Raw genomic sequence first — 18323 nt, 5'->3', positions numbered from 1 at the left:
GTATCATTTAGGAATTGAGCTCTGAAAAATCTGAGAAAATTTCAGAGAGTTGACTTAATCATGGAGAATTTAATAAAAATTAAATCCATCCATGCTTTATATTTAGGAAATTTTATTTCCCACATTTAACTTCACTTGTAAATTAAAGAACATTTAATATAAATTCTATTATTAATTTATTAAATAATTTATAAACCCTGGAACAAAAATCAGGATGTGACAAGTTGTGATAATTTTTAGGAACGCCTATTCACTCCCCCCCCCCCCTCTTGGCAACATCAAGGTCCTTTCAGATAAGATGCCAGCCGATGCGCAGTCCGACTTAAAATCCAACTTGATCCCGCTCCAAATCCGTTTTGATCTTCCTTCTTCTTCTCCAAATCTGATGCAAAATTCCATTGTTAACACTCATGGCCGGCACTGTCAGCGGGGCCGGGGGAGGTAGCGATGGCAACGGTGTCGGCTCCGACACGCGTGGCGCTTGGGCGGTGCGCCGGCAGAGCACGGTAGGGTGGCAACGGGGGCGGCAGCAATCCCGCGCCGGCGCTAGCGCGGGGCAAGCGTGGCGGCGGCGCTGAGGTGAAGGAAACAATGGAGGGGATGAAGGGAGGTTTCAGGATGGGGGGGTTAGTGTGGAACGTTTTACAAAAAACCCCTAATAGTTTACATGTTTACAACGCTACCCCTAGAAGCGGAATTTTTTCTTCTTCACGTTATATTTTTCTAGAAGACAATGGGGTTATACATAATAAATACAATGGGGTGTCCGGCGGTCCGAGGACGTATGTGATATTCTGTGCAAACAAGAGGAGCTTTTTTGAAAAAAGAGCCCAACACATGAAAAAAATTCGAAAAACACAACAGTCTGGAAGCGGAAATGCTACTGGACGAGCGATCACCTAGAGCGATCAGATCCGATCCCCCTCCTCCTCTATGTGGGTTCCTTTTTTGGCACCGCATTACTTTCCTATTTTAGTAAATTTATACACCTAAAGTTTGTACACCTCAAGTTTACACATATAAAGTTTATACACCTAAAGTTTAGAGACCCAAAGTTTATAAGTCAAAAGTTTATATATCCGATTCAAATTTGAATTTGAATCCAAATATTTTTTATATATAGTATTTCTATACATCTAAAGTTTATACACCTAAAATTTATCGACCCAAAGTTTATAATTCAAAAGTTTATATACCCGATTCAAATTTGAATTTGAATTATATCCGATTCAAATTTGAATTTGAATTCAAATATTTTTTATATATAGTATTTCTATAGATCTAAAGTTTATACACCTAAAGTTTATAGACCCAAAGTTTATAATTCAAAAGTTTATATACCTGATTCAAATTTGAATTTGAATTATATCCGATTCAAATTTGAATTTGAATTCAAATATTTTTTATATATAGTATTTCTATACATCTAAATTTTATACATAAAAAGTTTATAGACCCAAAGTTTATAAGTCAAAAGTTTACATACCCGATTCAAATTTGAATTTGAATTCAAATATTAGTTTATAGACCCAAAGTTTATAAGTCATACCCATTTCAAATTAGAATTTAAATTCAAATATTTTTATATATAGTATTTTCTATACATAAATTTTTTTAACTTTGTTTTTTTATTTTTTAAAAAATTTATGGTGTAGTAGGAAAAGAAGAAAGGGAGGAGCAAGGAAGAGAGTAGACTACAGAGGGGAGGGGAGGGGGGGTGATTGATCACCCGCCCATTGGCACCCCCGTCTGGAAGACGATGGGGTTATACGTAATAAATATTCCGGCGGTCCAAGGACGTAGGAGATATTCCATACAAAGAGGGGCTTTTTTAAAAAAAAAGCAAAAAAAAGCCCAACAAGCGTAAACTTCTCCAAGGAGACCAAAAAAATTCCGAAAAATGCAACGGTTTCAACTGTTAATAGCTAGTTATGGGCATTAATTAGATTTCACCCACAGCTGTCACACAAGATAGATAATTGTAGAACACCCCACAAGAATATCAGATTTTTAGCGATCTATTTTCTTCATCATTCACCAGGAGTTAATTCTTTCTGGACAAAACAGAAAATATGCCATCTCGGTCGATTTTACATGATCAGGTCTTCAAGGTGGCAGACAATGTGAATATGCATCCAACCAACACGGCAATCAGTAGTACTACAAACGCCATTAGAATGCTGAAACTGCTGCCATGCGTCTTCCTCGAACCATTCTGTCCAGAGTTCATCTCTTTCAGACCAGGCTCTGAAGGCGCTTTTGACAAAGCTCCAGGTACCACATCCCAAAACGATCCTAGCGTGGCAGCCGATGCACTTTCTGGTTCTACGATTGAATAGTTTCCCATATCTGCTTCAAGCGACATCACTTCCTTGCAGCGCTCCATGGCATCCTGCACATGTCACACATAAGGGTGTCAAGCAGCCAAACCAAACCTTATCATTTATTCTAGCCGATTGTGGATATGTTAGACAAACTAACATACTCACCACAAACCAACCAGCGAACAACATATAAAGTACTACTCCCTCCGTCCCATAATATAAGGGATTATGTCATTTTTTTGGTAAAAATTAAGGAAGTAATGCAATGACGTGATGGTACAAAAGGTGAGGTGAAAGAATAAAATAGTATAAAAGTTGGTAGATTGGGGAATAAACTAGTATAAAAGTGGATGGTGGAGAATAAAGTAGAGTGCATAAAAGTTGGTAGGTGGAGAATAAAGTATTGTCCCTGAATCCTAAAATCCCTTATGTTTTGGGATAAATTTGAAGGAGAAAATACCTTATATTATGAGATGGAGGGAGTACTACATAAGAATAATGTGTTCTAGAAGAATTGGAATATAATAGGCTTGACAATTAAGACAATTAAAAGGCCCCCTGTGCATTCAGATTAGCTACATGAAAAAACAAATACCTCCGTTGTTTCTGATTGTTGCAAGTAGTCACAAATATAGGAGCCAGCCAACCAAGGTATCAGAATTCTTCTAGGGAATGGGAAACTGTAAGGTACTCTGTATGCGAAAAGAAGGATGTAATCAGCTGCATACAATAGCAACATATCTGTTGTTCTATTGTAAATACAGGAAATCTTAATGCTTTAATTTAAATCATCAAGATATGTTCCATTGGACCATAACACCGAACAGGCCTGACTTCGTGAAAATGTAAGATATGGTTTGTGTACTTTGATTCACTACAAAATATAAATGTCTCATGGAAGATATGAAGTACCTCAACTCATGAAAAACAACTTGGGTGGCCTTCTGAGACAGTGAATTCTCCAAATTGTTAGTAGTAGAGTCATCATCTGCCTCATCTAGTATGATATCCAATCTGCTTCTCAGGCTTGTGATGATGTCCAACTGAATACGCACAGGTCGACAGACAGCACAAAGCATTAATTAATTTGCTGAACAGCGACGAGTGTTCGAGTAGTTCTATAAAACGATGCTTGGGACTAGAAATCAACCAATGCAAGGGAGATTCATGATATGAACCCTTTGGACATTATTCACTATTCAGTACCATATAAGGGAATCCCATCTTTAAAAAAATAATACGGCAGTGCCAAGTACCTCAGAATCAAAATTCCAGTAGCCATAAAGCTCCTTAACTCAAGACATATAGCTACATTACAGTCACAACTCAAGTTTCAGTATTTTTTTCCAGGATGAGATTCTTGAAATTCCCAATCCAGTGCTGAAATCCTAACTGAAGAGCCTGCTCACATTTTCACCACTAAATGCATTGCCACTTCCTTGATAATCAATCAGATTCAATCATAGAAGCTTAGCATGTGAAGGTGGTTATAAAGTTCTGGCTAGTCCATCATGGGAAAAAGTGACAAGGTGCAGTGATAAATAATGGAAATTAGTATATTATATCTACCTTTAGATCAGATATAACTTCTGCAATGGACTCTTTTGGGCCCAAGTATGCCAAGGCGCTGACAGATCCAGCAAAGAGAAGTAGCCCAGCAACACCCTCTAAACTGCATTCTTTAGTGCAAGCATTTACCATAAGGCTCCCATAATGACATAGAGAGAAACTGATCATCACATATAATAGGAAATAGCATTAGCTAGGGCACCTTCAGCCGGCAAATTGTTCTTGAAAGGCACAAGAAATTCAACGTTATGTGGCCCCTCCAAAGTGTTGTCCATGTCATCCAAAAACTAGTTGAAAATACATCATAACTATGAGAGGATGTCAAACACAAACAAAACTAGAGGACTCCAAAATTCTAAGAGATAATGCAAATTATTCTGACTCGTAGTATTTTTTTTTCACTTCTCCAGCTGAATAAGGGCTAAGAAGCTGTGTAAATACCAGGACTCCATCAATCAAAGCTTTGGCATTCTGCACTTGCTTCGTGAGATGACTGATTGCCTTTGAAATAACCTTCTTAAAAGGCTCAGCTTGAACAACTGGCAGTCTATGGCAGTATGCAATGCAAATTATCATCAGTCAGAATGCGACAGAAGGGATCTCATTGCAGTACAGGGAAATGTACTATTGCCAAATGCATGGATTAACTAAAGTGCATGTAACACATTAAAACTGATATGCATAGTTGATTTTTTATGTATCTTTAATGTTTGATAGTCCAGAACACTTCATCGAATGGTGTTTTTCTAGCTTTGTGACATAAAGTAGACAAGAATTGTTGGATCTAAGGATGTGTCAGAATTCGAAAAGCAGTACCTTATCTCAAAATTATATGTGCATCTGAAAGTTTGAAGAGAAGCTAATAGTTTAGTATACTTGAAGTCACATGGCCTTAAACGTCCTGAGCTCATATCACATATACGACAGGCCCACCTGTAACACATCAAAATTTTCATTTTGTGTTATGAGGTGTGCATGTAAGCATGTACTGACTGCAATTTATCCTAAAATATAATAGCTTAACTCAAAATGCAGTTGAGCAGGGCAGAATTTGAAGAGCAGCATCATCGGTTGGCATACGAAAGAAGGAGAATTGTAATACCAGAACCACCATAACACTGAACTACACTAAATTTTTTTCATTTATGTCAACTGATTTGGTGATGACCAGGCTCACCAAGTGATAAAGCTTGATTCAAGTGCTAAGCGGACAACTGACCCCATATAACTTACTTGGAGAAGAATACAAAGTACAATAAAATCATCAGGCGTTAGGCCCAACCAAGTTGGAGTAGGCTATAGACAGAACGCAAGCCGAACCACATGAACCAAAAGGAAAAAGGAAGAACTAAGAAAGTAGAAATGGTACTAGTTAAAAAAAAAGTGATTTTCTAGCTCATGGTTCTAGAACATGGACAGTTAAAGAAGGAACCAAAGTAATGTAGGAAAAAAAATAAGGGAGAATTGTATTTATACCCCCACTTTCAATCTCAATTGTGATTTTGCCCTTACTTTTTAGGGTTTGCAGATTTACCCCTGTTTTTTTCTAAACGAAGTCACCGTTTGCCCCTACTTTAAACGGTAGTTTGGTGGTCACACAATATCGAGTTAAAGAAATATAAATGAAAAGAGAAAAAATATTTAGGAAATATGGGATTCCCAATCTACCCTTGAGTAAATATGTTTGGTCAGATTTGTTCTTCCACACCAAGGAATCCCCAAACTCTAGGGGAGAAAGAGCAGGTGGCGGAGGCGGCTCCGGCGAGCCAGCTCGGCAACACGAGCAGCAGGCAGCAGCGGTGGCTCCTTAGCATGCCTCGACGCGAGCAGCAAGCCCTGGCAGCCGCTCCTCGGCAGTGTCATGAGAAGCAGGCGGCGGCGGCTCCTAAGCACACCTCGATGCGATGTGCTTCTAAGCGCACCTCGACGCGAGCAGCAAGGCGCGTTGGCGGCTTCACGAGCAGAAGGCAGCAGCGACATCTCCTCGACGCTAGCAGCAATTGGCAGTGGTGACTCGCAGCGACACGAGAAGCAGGCCACGGTGGCCGGTTGTCGACGCGTGCAGAGTAAGCCTCCTACTTCAGTCTTCCAGATGCTATTGGTTCTCTTTTTCTTCCAAACATACTTTCTTGTGTGCACATCTTGATTGATCTTAAGAACAAACAAACTATAATATTGATGTATGTATCAACTTGGTTTTGCAGTTAGAGAAGCATTTGGACAGGCAAATACAGCTTGGAGTGGAGCACATGAGCAGGATGTAGCAGCATCGCGAGACAACGAGAGATTAGTCAAGAAAATGTTGTGTACAAGTTAGTTCCAAGTTTCATGTACAAGGGGTAAAAACACAATTATTTGTTCAGAAGGGCGGGCAAATCTGCAATAGAAGCAAGGATATAAATGTCTTTTGGTACTCAACTTAACACCGTTAACCCAACCATCCAAAGTAGGGGCAAATCTATTCTTCGTTTCAAAGAAAACAAGGGTAAAAATGTAAACCCTAAAAAACGAGGGTAAAATCACAATTGAACTTCAAAATAGGGGTAAGAATGCAATAGCCCCAAAAAAATAAATAGTGGAGCACCTTCTTGGGCTGTAAGAAATATGAATGAGCAGTCTCTCATCAACACCAGTGCCATACAAAGGAGCAACCTGAGAAACAGCTCTAAGAACCTGGAAAATAGAAGAAGCAAATTATCCATTACATACAGGTCCATGCTGGTATCATTGGAAAAGAAGGGCGTGGATGCGAAAACAAAAGAAAACGGCATGACATAAAGATGCAACCTGACTCCCAAAACCCATAATATCAATGGAAGGAGAAGTTGGTACCTGTGATAAAACAGCAGGGGAAGTCGCTTTGAACGAAGCTTCTGACGCCCATATGTAAATACCTATGACGGTCATTCCTCCAAGAAGCATCCTCGAGACCTGTGCATTGATAGAAGATGATGTATTCAGATGTTTCCAAGAAAAAATAGGGGAAAGGGGGTCCGCATCTTACAAAATCGACCCACGTAAAGTAGGTATCATGAGTAAGATACTAAGGGGGTTCGCACCTTGCGATTGTAAAGTAGCACCCCAAGGTTTTGAGTTCAAATCTCTACATGAGCGAATTTTAGATTGGGTTATTTGAGGGCTAAGTTCCCTGTTTAATACGCTAAGTTCCTAATTTAAAAAGGCTACATATATCTGGTTGGGCGTAGAGGCCAGGGAAAAAATACCCTTCTCTAAAAAAATAAAAAAAAAAGGGGGTTCCGATTTGCAATACTATGGTGTTGTGATTGTTACAGGAGATAGTCAGATTTTGATATAGGAGAAAGACAATAAAAGGATGGCAGAGTTTTGGCATTGTGATACTACTTACAACTAGTAGTAGTAGCAAGGAACGTTAGTTGTTGTTACCTGGCGCGCGTGCTCGGCGACCCAGTCGACATCGAAGTCGAGCGACGAGGAGGCGTCGGAAGAGGCAGCTTTGGCGGCCTTGGGGTTGGGGGCCGCGCGGAGGAGGGAGCAAGCGGGAGCGCCGGAATCGGTGGGCGGCGTGGGGATGAGGGAGTAGGCAAGGGCACGGTCGGAAGAGGCGCTGAGCTTGCCGACGACGAGCCCCACCTGAGATTGTCAAGATCAAGATTAAGATCAAAATCGAATGAATCTGGCGATGGCTGCGGCTGCCGGCGATGAGAGAGTAGGGGTAAACCTGAGCTGGAGAGGCGGAGGCGGAGAGGGTTTCCTCCAATGCCTTGAGCTGCGCCTCCTCGCCGACCACTGTCTTCACCATCCTCTCCACAATCCAGATCCCACCTCTTCTCTTCTCTTCTCTTCTCTTCTGGGGAGGGGAAGGGTTGCCGGTGGGAAAGCGACGCCGCCGATGGGGGGAGCAGCGGAGAGGGAGGCCGTTGCGGCTCAGCGGAGGAGAGAAGAGCGAAAGGACACGTGTTCCGCTCTGTTTCTCTCGGCTCCGCTCTCTCGGGTCCACTTGGGCCGCATTAGCTTCATGGGCCGAGCATGTGGACACTAGGCTTGGACCGTACATTTTGTGCCGGAAAAAGTACACCGAAGGTCCCTCAACTTGTTATCGAGTTACAAAATCGTCCCTAAACCGTAAAACCAGATATATGGCATCCCTCAACTTACAAAAATCATTACTTTAGATCCTTCAATGGTTTTGACCCCTGTTTTATCCGACGTGGTGGTTGAGTCAGCGTGGGACCCACGTGAGCTCCACATGCTAGCGTGGCCACAGCAGCCTCCTCTCTCTTTTTCCCTCTTCTCTCCCTCATCTATCTCTCTCCCTTCTCTACGAGGCGGGAGAGCAGGAGGGCGTCTACGGCCGGCGACGGGCGACGCGGTGGCGGTGGGGGGAGGAGCGGTGGGGGAGGGGCGGCACGCGAGCGGTGGAGGAGCAGCACGTGGGCGGTGGGGAGATGAGCGGCGCACAGGCTCCCCCGCCGGCCGTTGCCCACGAGGCCCACGAGGCGGCAGCTAGGGGACGAGCTGCGAGCGGGCTCGACTTCGACGACAACAATGACGGCCACTGTCGTCGAACTCCTCTAGGTCTAACGGCGACGGCAACTTCGCTGGGTCTAAGCCGATGGTCACCGCCACCCAACTCCACTCCACCAGCCCCCACTCCTCTCCCCTAGCCACCATTCATCTGCCTCGTGGGCCTCGTGGGCGGCAGCAGGCCAGGGAGCCCGCGCGCCGCTCCTCGCCCCGCCGCCTACACGCTCCTCTGTAACAGCCCTAGGTTCATAACTAGGTATTTAGAAGTGCTTTTGTTGTCCTTTAGATTTCATATTTACTATATTGCAATTTGATCATAGGCGATGACAAAGTTAACTCTAATCGGTAAAATTGAAACCACTTCTATTTGAACAATAACTTGAACAGAAGTGTACATGTATAATAATTTATTAAAATACTAGTTTATTTATCATCAACAAATATAAATGTTGTGGAATTTTTACTCTCTGTTTTGGCCTCCTAAAAATTCAAACCAACTTTCAGCCTAACCAATTTCATCTTTTCACCAGAATTAAAATATTTCGAATTTTTTTAGTGAAACTTTGAAAAATGGAAACTAGGTGTCCAGGTCTATCTCCACACCAAAGGATAAAACTATATCACTATTATTTCTTGAACTAACTGAGTGTCATATTGGAAGATGTGTAAAATTGCTGAAAATTCCTGAAATCTGCCCAAATTCTTGTTCCACCTCTATTCCAGCCCTTACCTCTTATACCACCACGAGTTGGGCCCACTTGTCACTGACCTTGGGTGCCTTTTTAGCCCAAAACCCACCCTTGGGCGTTCTCCCCACCTCAGGACATAAGGTGAGCAGAAAACCCCTTCTTCTTCCTCCCCTTTCACTTCCCTTGCTTGTTCTTTCTTTTCCTCCTCAAGCTGAGCTCCCAACTCACTTCTCCTCCCCCAAATCCCATCAAAGAACCCAAACTCAAGCTCTGCATATTAGACCATAACAATCCCCATCATCTAAGCTTTTCATCCATCCCAACATCTTGCACATGCATGGAGAGTTGAGAGAGATCGAGAAGGAAGAAGAGAGTGGTGGTTTCAACCTGCAGGGCTGCAGCAGCAGCATTTTGTTTTCCTCCATTTGGTGAGCTTCCTTTTCATCCATGGTGCCTCTTTTGAATTCCCTCCATATTGAACATCTATAGCAACGTTCTATAGGTTGTCCACTCCATTGCTGCAGCTAGAAGGTGGCTGTAACTCACCCCGAGTTCATCTCTTTTGATTTCGGTTGAAGAAGCCCTAGGCAGCGTCTCTTGCCGTCAGCCCAAGACCTTGCTCCATCTCTTGCCATCAGCCCGAGACCTTAGCCTCGCACGACCCTATGTCCAGGTTGCTGCGATGTGAGCGAAGTCCAGTGGAAGTTGGAGAAAAGGGGAGTGAAAATAGAAATCGATTTCTGAGATAGCTTTTGAGCTGAAAGAGGTACGCGCTTTAAAAATTCATAACTAATTCATATGAACTCTGAATTCAGTGAACCAAATTTCTGTGGATTAAGAAAAACGTGATCTTCAATGTTGTAAAATAAAAATGACCAACTTTTGTACTGGTTTTCCCACTAAAAATATAAATAGCTATATGTATCCCTTATGTGGTCTAGCTCTTAATAAATTCGTAAGAAATTATTGGTAAAAGCTAAAATTGTGAAACTAATTTTGTTGAGCTTATATTTTAGTACTCTTTGCTGTTGTGTGTTGTTTTTGGCAAAACTACCTCTTAAATCATGTTTAGGAGTTTATTTAGCATTCCTATGTTTTTAACTTGTAAAATCCATAAATAAATAATGACAACACATATAGCTGTGAAATAATTTTTCTTAGGACCTGTGAGTGATGTACTTTATTCTAAGAATAATCATTATTATGAAAACTTGGTTTGTGTTGCAAGTTGCCTGTAATGCTCTAAAGAAAACATTAATATTTACAGAACTGCCATTTTCAGCACCTGAAAGCTTGTCATTTTCATATCTCCCAAACTATAAGTGATAATCTAGTGATTCTTTCACCTAAATTCAAGTTAACATGTGCTCTACCCACTATATTTATTTCATAATTTATTGATCATTTTGCATGTGCATGTTTATTTGGCTCTTATTCGCACATTGCTTCTTTTCGATAGATTCGGAGTTTCCGGAGAGTAACGAGCCATATCCCGAGGAGGATAGTGGCTACCCTCAGCAACAAGGCAAGCACCTAAGCATATAGAACCTATGTTTTCTCTAAAAAATGATTTGGTTGCAATCTATACGTGTATATATATATATATATATATATATATATATATATATATATATATATATATATATATATATATATGCATGCATGCATTGCCTAGATATTAATATTGTCGGTTTATGGTGTACGGGTAGAACCTATTTATGCATTTAGTTCTTGTGATATTGCTCTCCTTATACCCTATTACCACTGGTTGGGATTACTTGGGATGTCTTATTCATTAATGCTTAGCCATGCTTAGTGCTAATAGAACTATAGGGATGGACAATGCTATTAATTGTGGTATATAGAAAACATGTATTATTGGGTATAAAACTTGAGCACTTACACTAAATAATGGTTGATGAAATATGTTGGACTTGGACGGGTGATAGGGCGATGATGGGAGGTGGGTTTCCCCTGATGCAAGTAGCCCCGTCTAGGTCGTTAAGGACCGAACATTTTGACATCTATTCAAGTACCCTTTGTACTTACCACATGCCTTATTTGGGACCGGCTTGTCCTTTACTAGTTCTACTGTGATCATTTATACCACGTTGGAGAAACGTGAGGGCAGGTAGCCCTTTGGAGGGCCTCGGGTGCCTATGTTGGCCGGGGGTGCCTCCCGCGTGGCGTGCCCGCCTTTGTCACACCACACACGCACGTGATTGAGTCGTCGGGAACCCCGGCGTGGTATAGGTGGTTGGGGTGGGATTAGGAAAGGCATGTAATGAGCTTGTATCACTTGCGTAACGCACTTGACGGGGTGTGTAGCTTTTGATCCTTGTTCATTTTGTGTGGGTCCAGTTGTACACCTCTGATCAGAGTATAATCTATTCGAATAGCCGCGTCCTCGGTTATGGACATTGCTTAATGTGTATCTCACTCATGTTAGCATCAAATATAGATTATTATGGATGGGATTATGTTTGATGGTGGTGTTGGCATGTTGTGCCATGTTGGTACGGACTTTGGTAGTCTATGGTTGATGATGAGAGAGCCGTTTGGGCTCATTTGCTTGTACATTTCAGAATTATATTCTTGCTGTCCATAAATTAAAATGATGCTAGATTTACTTGTCCTTACTTATTTTACTCATTAATTGCTCAATAAAATTAGCTTTATGCAAATGTTAAACCTAGAGACCCACTATAGGCTAGAAAGCTTGCATACTTCTCTCTCCCTTATGTATATATAATTTTGGGTAAGACTTGCGAGTACAATCTTGTACTTAACCCGGTGTCTGCAATTTCAGGAGAGGATTCCGGTTATGAGTTATGTTTCTTATGTGGTCATTGCTCTGCCGAGGGCGGCGAGGGCAATGAGTGATCCCTTGCAGCTTGGCTCTTGCCCGGTTGGTTTGCCCTAGTGGGGTTGTGGTACCACCGGCTTTATCTTTTGCTTATGAACTCTATTTGAGACTTCCGCTGCTATATTTATGTGTTGTATGTTGGGACCTCGGACCCTATTATGTGTCATGTACCTCGCTGCACTTTAACACTATTATGGTACTTGCTATGTTTATTAATTGCTTGCGATGAAAGTGTGAGGCTAGTCGCATTCCTGGGGACTAGCTAAGCATGAGTAACGGGTTTTGACTGCTTAAGATAATTGGGGATAGCGCTTTGGATCGAGTCACTGGGGTATGCTTTTGGTCGCCACCTTCGAGTGGTTGACGGGCATATGACGTGGTGGACTGGCAAGCTATCTTACGGTTATGTCTTGCGCTCACTACTCGACATTTCGGTTATTATAACAGAAGGTTGTCAACCGTGATCATGGACACATTGAGGACGAGTGGCTATTTATGCTTGTATGGATCCCACTTCTCCAATAGTATGTGGTGGTCGCGTTGGACACTGGATGGTATAATACTCGGGGTGTCCACAGCGGTTGGTATTAGAGCAATGCCGACTGTAGGCTAGAGCTAAGTTGGCAATTTGAAAATGATTTGCAAAATATTCAACTTGAGTCGATTGTGAAAATCTTAGTATGTGTGAATCCTTTTTACTCCTCATCTCATTCTAGTGTTCTTTCTCACCTTATTCTCAGATTTTCCACTCATCTTGGTCTAATTTGGTTGACAAAATAAATTTATTACTTCCCCCATTCGAATATTAGACTGATAATGTTGAGGGAATTAAACTTTAATTCTCAGTTTGTAAGTACAATTAAAATGTGCAATAGTCACTCTAAAATGGTGCCTTGCTGTTCCTCATGTTGCTCTTAGTCTCCCAAAATTTTTTGACAAATTATGAACATGTTTTAAACCTCCAAAATGTCAAATAGCCAAATCTGGAATTTCTGCAACAGTCTGTAATCAAATAATTCTCCAGGACAAACTACTCACTATTTTGCTCGCAAAATCTTTCTGAGCTGGGCAACTACTCCAGGAACAACCACAAAAATGTTCAGAATTTTATCACTTCTGTAGCCCTCTCTAAAAATTCGTAAAGTGGCTGCTGTTTGGCAACCTAAGAAATTTCAGAACCTTGTTTTGGAAGAAGTAAAATATACCAACGTAAAAATTTGACCAAATAGATTGCAAAAGTGTACTCCTAGCTGAGAGACGCTCGATAGAAATGTGTCATATAGCAGTAGCGGCCAAGTTGCAGTGTTGGTTTATTTGAATTTTCATGTTCCGGCGATTGATACGCTTTTGGCCCGCTATGTTGATCGCAATTGGAAAACTATTTTGGTTTATTGCTTCTTGTTCGAGCTTTAGTATAGGATGAGCATGATTGATTCTTAATGCTTCTTATTTGGTTGCCTCATATCATGCTAACATAACTTGTCGCATTTGTATATAATTGAATTGTGCATTTTTATTGTGCATTGAAATTAATTATGCAAACATGGACTTAGCTTCGCATGCATTTATATTGTGCATTCATATTAAGTCGGTAACCTAAACTTAATATTAAGTCGGTAACCTAAACTTAGTTTATTATGTACGATGCGTGCTAACTTTCAGGCCATTATCAATCCTTAGTTGCAACCATCACTAATTATGTTTAATCTCATATCCATAGGATGACTCGTCCCAGCACTCGCTCTCAATCCCATGATGCTCCGGAGGGTTCCCGAAGCCGTGGTGATGAACCGCCACCTCCTCCTACCATGGCTGAGGTTCTTATGGCCGTGGAGCGCAACCGTGAGGCTCAAAACGCCGTCCTTCAGCAAATCGCAGCAAGTGTAGCCGCTACCGCTGCCCACATTGCCCAAGGTGCGGGCGGTGGTGGACACCATGCCACCGGGGGACTCGCTGAATTTCAGCGTACTCAACCTCCGGTGTTCACTCGCTCCGATGATCCACTTGATGCTGATGATTGGCTTCGCACCATCGAGCGGAAGCTCACATCCTCCCCCTACCGCCCGCCCGCAGCTCCTCCCCCTACCGCCGCCGCGTCATCCATCGCCGACTGCCGACGCCCTCCTCCTCTCCCGCCTTGCACTGTCGGCCTCGCAGAGAAGGGAAAGAGCGAGAGAGATGAGGAAGGGAGAGAAGAGGGGAAAAGAGAGAGGAGGCTGATGTGGCCATGCTGATATTTTGGTCCCACGTTGACTCAGCGACCACGTTAGATAAAACCGGGGTCAAAACCACCGAAGAATCTGAAGAGAACGGTTTTATAAGTCAAGTGATGTCATATATATCTGGTTTTACAGTTGGGGGACGATTTTGTAACTCGATGACAAGTTGAGGGACCGAATAATTTTTCCTTTTGTGCCAGGCTTCGGCTTTTAGACGGGCTGCACCGCATGCAAGCTACCGGACCAAATAAGTTTTCTGTTGTTTTCCCGGCCTATTTAAATATATTCGATTACATAATCAGTTTTTACACCTTTGGATGATTTAAATTTTGTGAGAAAAATAAGATGAATATTACTCATGCATATTATATTATTTCTAGATTAGTGGAACTGAATTTAGTTTGATTAATGTTGATCGTGTTAGTAATCGTGATGTTTATTCCTTTCTCATTTCTCCTCGGGGTGATTTGAATTAGGATTTTATTATTATTCATGACTGTTTCCTTTACCATTTTCTGACTAATTTTGATATTGTTAAGTATTTTCATTCCTATCATTACGGTGTTTGTTTCTTGATTGCGTCTGTCAAGCGGTGATGTGGTTTAGGACTTTACTGTACTGGCGATTATCTCTGTTGTCATATAGATAACCACGTCACGTCGAAAGTCGTAGTTCTCTCAACAGTAGTTGGAAGTAAATACAATTGTATTGTTTAGTAAAAAATTTTTGGATCCCCTTTTTACATTGCCCTAGGGGGCTACTTATAGCCCTATTATAGACTCTCCCATTTTAGGGTCTGGGGTTTACAGGGAAATTTACATAGTTACCCTTATAATAGGGACATCTTTATGGGTACACACAGTGTCTTTTGCTTATATAGGCTCTTAATGGGCCAAATATTTCGGCCCAACCCTTGGCGAAGCCTTCGGAAGGTGTGTTGGCCCGCTAGGCTTCCTTCTGGTGAGATCTGATGCCTAGAGAAACCCGTCCCTATCGTGGCAAGGCTTTCGCCCTAGACCTTCGACCGTGTCTTCTCATGGCTAGTCTGTCTTTGGCGAGGCTCTTAATCTCCACGCCACGGCTTTCGCCATGTGGCTTTCGCCCATGCCGTCTCTTCGATCTTCGCTGATTATCTCCGGTTCGTGCCTTTGATCGTCTCTAATTTTGGTAGGCCCGGCCGAAGGTCCTCGTGATACACCTCCAATAATTTCATTTCATTTTTCAATAGAAATTTGTTGCATATACCTTAATATTAATATACACATAATGTCTTACCTCACAAACCTTTTTCAATAGAAATAAACTTGCCGAAATTAGATTTTTTTTTTTGAAGTATGGCCTTGCAATAAGATCTACTGATTAGAGTCCACACGCCATCTGTCGTCCGCGCGTGGCAAGACTCTACTCCACGCTAATCCATGTACGATTTTGAAAGTAAGATCGTGTGCTTGCCATGAGGGTTGAGAGAGAGAGAGCATCCTAAGTCTACATCACAGTGTTTTTTTTGCCTGTCCTGATTATTATTAGGTTTTGTGGTCAATAGTTAGGCCAATGAAAGATCTTATTGGTCTTGAAACAGTAATAATATACATGTTTCAGTGTGTCGGTTCCTTCTACCCGTAGCGAAGTACGGGTATTTTTTTTTTGCGGGGGGAAAGAAATATATTACTCACTCATAAAGTTCTCGCTTAATAAATGTGAGATAAGATTACAACTCTCTCCCAACCAAAATCCAGCAAGAAAATCAGCTCTAGCCGTATTTGCAAGATGATGGCTAATGCAATTCTGGCTACGACATATTTTCTTAATAGAAATCACCCTTTCACCCACCAGCAGATGCCTCGCTTCATGAATGATGTTGGCTAGAACAGAAAAATCTCTACCGGTACCCTGCAGAAGCTGGACCACTGAGGCACAATCTGTTTCCACCTGAATCGGAAGCAAAGTCCAATGGATCGCCAGCTTAAGCCCTTCAACACAGGCACGCAGCTCTGATTCTAGCGGGTTGTTGCATCTTTCAAGGGGTTTGCAAGAAGTGAAGATGATATCACCAGCGCTATTCCTGAGGATCATTCCAAGACCCCCCTTACCGGAGCTAGCGTCAAAGGATCCATCCACATTTAATTTCATCCAGCCATCTTTTGGTCTCTCCCAGCATGGTTGGTGATTGTTAAGCACTCGATATTTAGGCCCTCCTTTCAGAGGTACAGTCCTCACCACATGCTTTCCTTTTACCAGGTCAGCCTGAGGAGCTTGTCGGATCTGGAACAGTAAATCGACATAGCTCTGTATAAATCTCTGTGACGTCTCCGTCGGCGGGGCTGACTTGCCATGTATTAGCTCATTCCTCACGTACCAGTTGCGCCACAGAGTCATCAAGAACATGGCCTGTTCATATTCTGGAATTTTTTCAAGGCAATCAAACAGCCAAAACCTTCCTAAAACAGAGGCCTTTATATCTACTGAAACACTCCCCGATTTATGCATACATGACCAAAGCTGGCTAGCTTGAATGCACCTGCAGAGAGCATGAGCATCGTCTTCATTTTCCCTGTCGCAGATTTGGCACATATCAGATTGTTCCAATTTCCTCTTCTTTTTATTTACCATGGTCGCCAGGCAGTTGGAGGCCACCCTCCAAGCAAAGATTTTGACCTTTTGAGGAACCTTGCATTTCCAAATCATCTCCCATGCTTTGTTAATATTATTTGTCCCAGAGCTAGAACTTTCTTCTATATTCACTAACTGAGCTGCCAATCTGTAAGCGCTTCGAACTGAGAACATACCGTTTTTATCAGGGTGCCAGGCAATGAAGTCTTCCTCCGATCTTGAAGAAATGCAGATGTTCAGTATAACCTCTGCATCCAAATTATGGAAATACTGATGGATTTTCGGCACATCCCAGGAAATTAGCTATCATTGATGAAATGTTCCTCATTTCATTTAACCTAAAAAGATAATATCAAAACGTGGTATTGTATATAATTACAAAGTATGTAAAGTACATACTCCCATCATTTTCTTAAAATAACGTCCTGTATAAGAAACGTGTTTTAATATTTGACGTCCGAATACAACTTAAAAAACCTTTTTCCAACTTTGCTTCCCGACCATATACATCAGCAACGCCGCCGCCTGTGCCGCTCACGACGTGGGGTCGCCGGCTCGCCGCACCGCGCGCCCGTGGCTTCCTGCCTCCTCCACGTCCATTGCGCGATGTGGTCTCTGTTCTTCGTCGACAGGAAGCAGCAGTTCAGGTGCCTCAGTTTGTAGCTTCTCAGAGAACATTAGCCGGAGTTTTGAAGTTCTGAAAAAATCCCAGTCCTGCCAAGAGTTTTGAAGCAGTTCGTGCCAAGTGAAGTCCCAGGCTTGGCCTAAGTTTGAACCACCACCAGCAGATTCCAACATGCCAAGAACTGAATGTGAATTGACTGAATGTTCCTGAATGTACTGAGGTTATGGAGTACTTTTTTTAATGAATATTGAATTGAGATTGTAAATTGAGTACAGTAATTAATTGTGTCAACTGAGATTACTGAATCTTGAGTAAATGTGAATCGACTGAATATTCCTGACTTTACTGAGATTACAGAGTAGGAGTAATTTTTTGACTGAATGTAAATTGAGATTACTTTTTTTTTGACACAGAATTGAGATTACTCGATGTTGAGTATTCCTGTATTAGGAGCAGATCAGCTTCAGCAGACAATTTCTGGGAGTAAATGTGACTGAATTAAGCAGATAATTGTGAAGTAAGCCTATATTAGTTGCCTTGAACTGGAGTACTCCATTCAGTTCAGTAGCACCGGAGTAGATGTGGTAAAGATGTTTTAGAATCAGATGTGATAAAAGTATTGCACAAAGATAAATGCGACTGAATTCAACTGACACTTTGTTGAGTAGAAGCCACATAGATGCCGAGTACCTAAGCTAGAAGAATATTGGTCTGAACCATGGTTAAGCTCAAAAGATTCAGACCGACGTCCATACTGATTCAAAGACCAAGGTTCACACCAAGATCAACTTAATAGAAACACATATTCTACTGATTCAAAGACCAAGGTTCAGACAAATATGATTATTTCCATTCTCATTCTCAGGAACTTTATACTGATTCAGAGACCCAGGTACAAATATGATTATTTTGTTC

At 41.8% G+C, this 18323-nt stretch overlaps 1 protein-coding gene and 1 long non-coding RNA gene across 2 annotated transcripts; one reads left to right on the top strand and one right to left on the bottom strand.

The window, feature by feature from the left end:
- Positions 1–1891: 1891 nt before the first annotated feature.
- On the bottom strand, positions 1892–7804 carry LOC4348229 (uncharacterized). Its single transcript, XM_015759478.3, has 11 exons — positions 7594–7804; positions 7299–7505; positions 6726–6824; positions 6478–6566; positions 4710–4826; positions 4335–4440; positions 4096–4180; positions 3894–4003; positions 3237–3367; positions 2920–3016; positions 1892–2392 (listed from the first exon to the last, which is right to left on the bottom strand). Exons 1-11 carry the CDS (start codon positions 7672–7674, stop codon positions 2099–2101), a joined length of 1416 nt encoding a protein of 471 aa, XP_015614964.1. The 5' UTR covers positions 7675–7804; the 3' UTR covers positions 1892–2098.
- A 1473-nt stretch (positions 7805–9277) lies between these two features.
- On the top strand, positions 9278–12170 carry LOC136353484 (uncharacterized). Its single transcript, XR_010736847.1, has 4 exons — positions 9278–9516; positions 9591–9854; positions 10548–10613; positions 11898–12170. It is a non-coding gene; the product is annotated as an uncharacterized lncRNA (long non-coding RNA).
- The last annotated feature ends 6153 nt before the right edge of the window (positions 12171–18323 follow it).

The sequence above is a fragment of the Oryza sativa genome, chromosome 10 (genome assembly GCF_034140825.1).
Source record: "Oryza sativa Japonica Group chromosome 10, ASM3414082v1".
In the NCBI taxonomy this organism is placed as follows: domain Eukaryota; kingdom Viridiplantae; phylum Streptophyta; class Magnoliopsida; order Poales; family Poaceae; genus Oryza; species Oryza sativa.
Note: the sequence above shows the minus strand (reverse complement) of the source record. Positions and strands in the feature narration are given on the sequence as shown.

Excerpts from the sequence above, each read along its gene's own strand:
- LOC4348229 (XM_015759478.3), bottom strand. The coding sequence starts at position 7,674 with ATGGTGAAGACAGTGGTCGGCGAGGAGGCGCAGCTCAAGGCATTGGAG. Across the intron at positions 7,506-7,593 it reads CCTCCGCCTCTCCAGCTCAG|GTGGGGCTCGTCGTCGGCAA; the intron begins GTTTACCCCTAC and ends TGACAATCTCAG. Across the intron at positions 6,567-6,725 it reads CCCCTGCTGTTTTATCACAG|GTTCTTAGAGCTGTTTCTCA; the intron begins GTACCAACTTCT and ends TCTATTTTCCAG.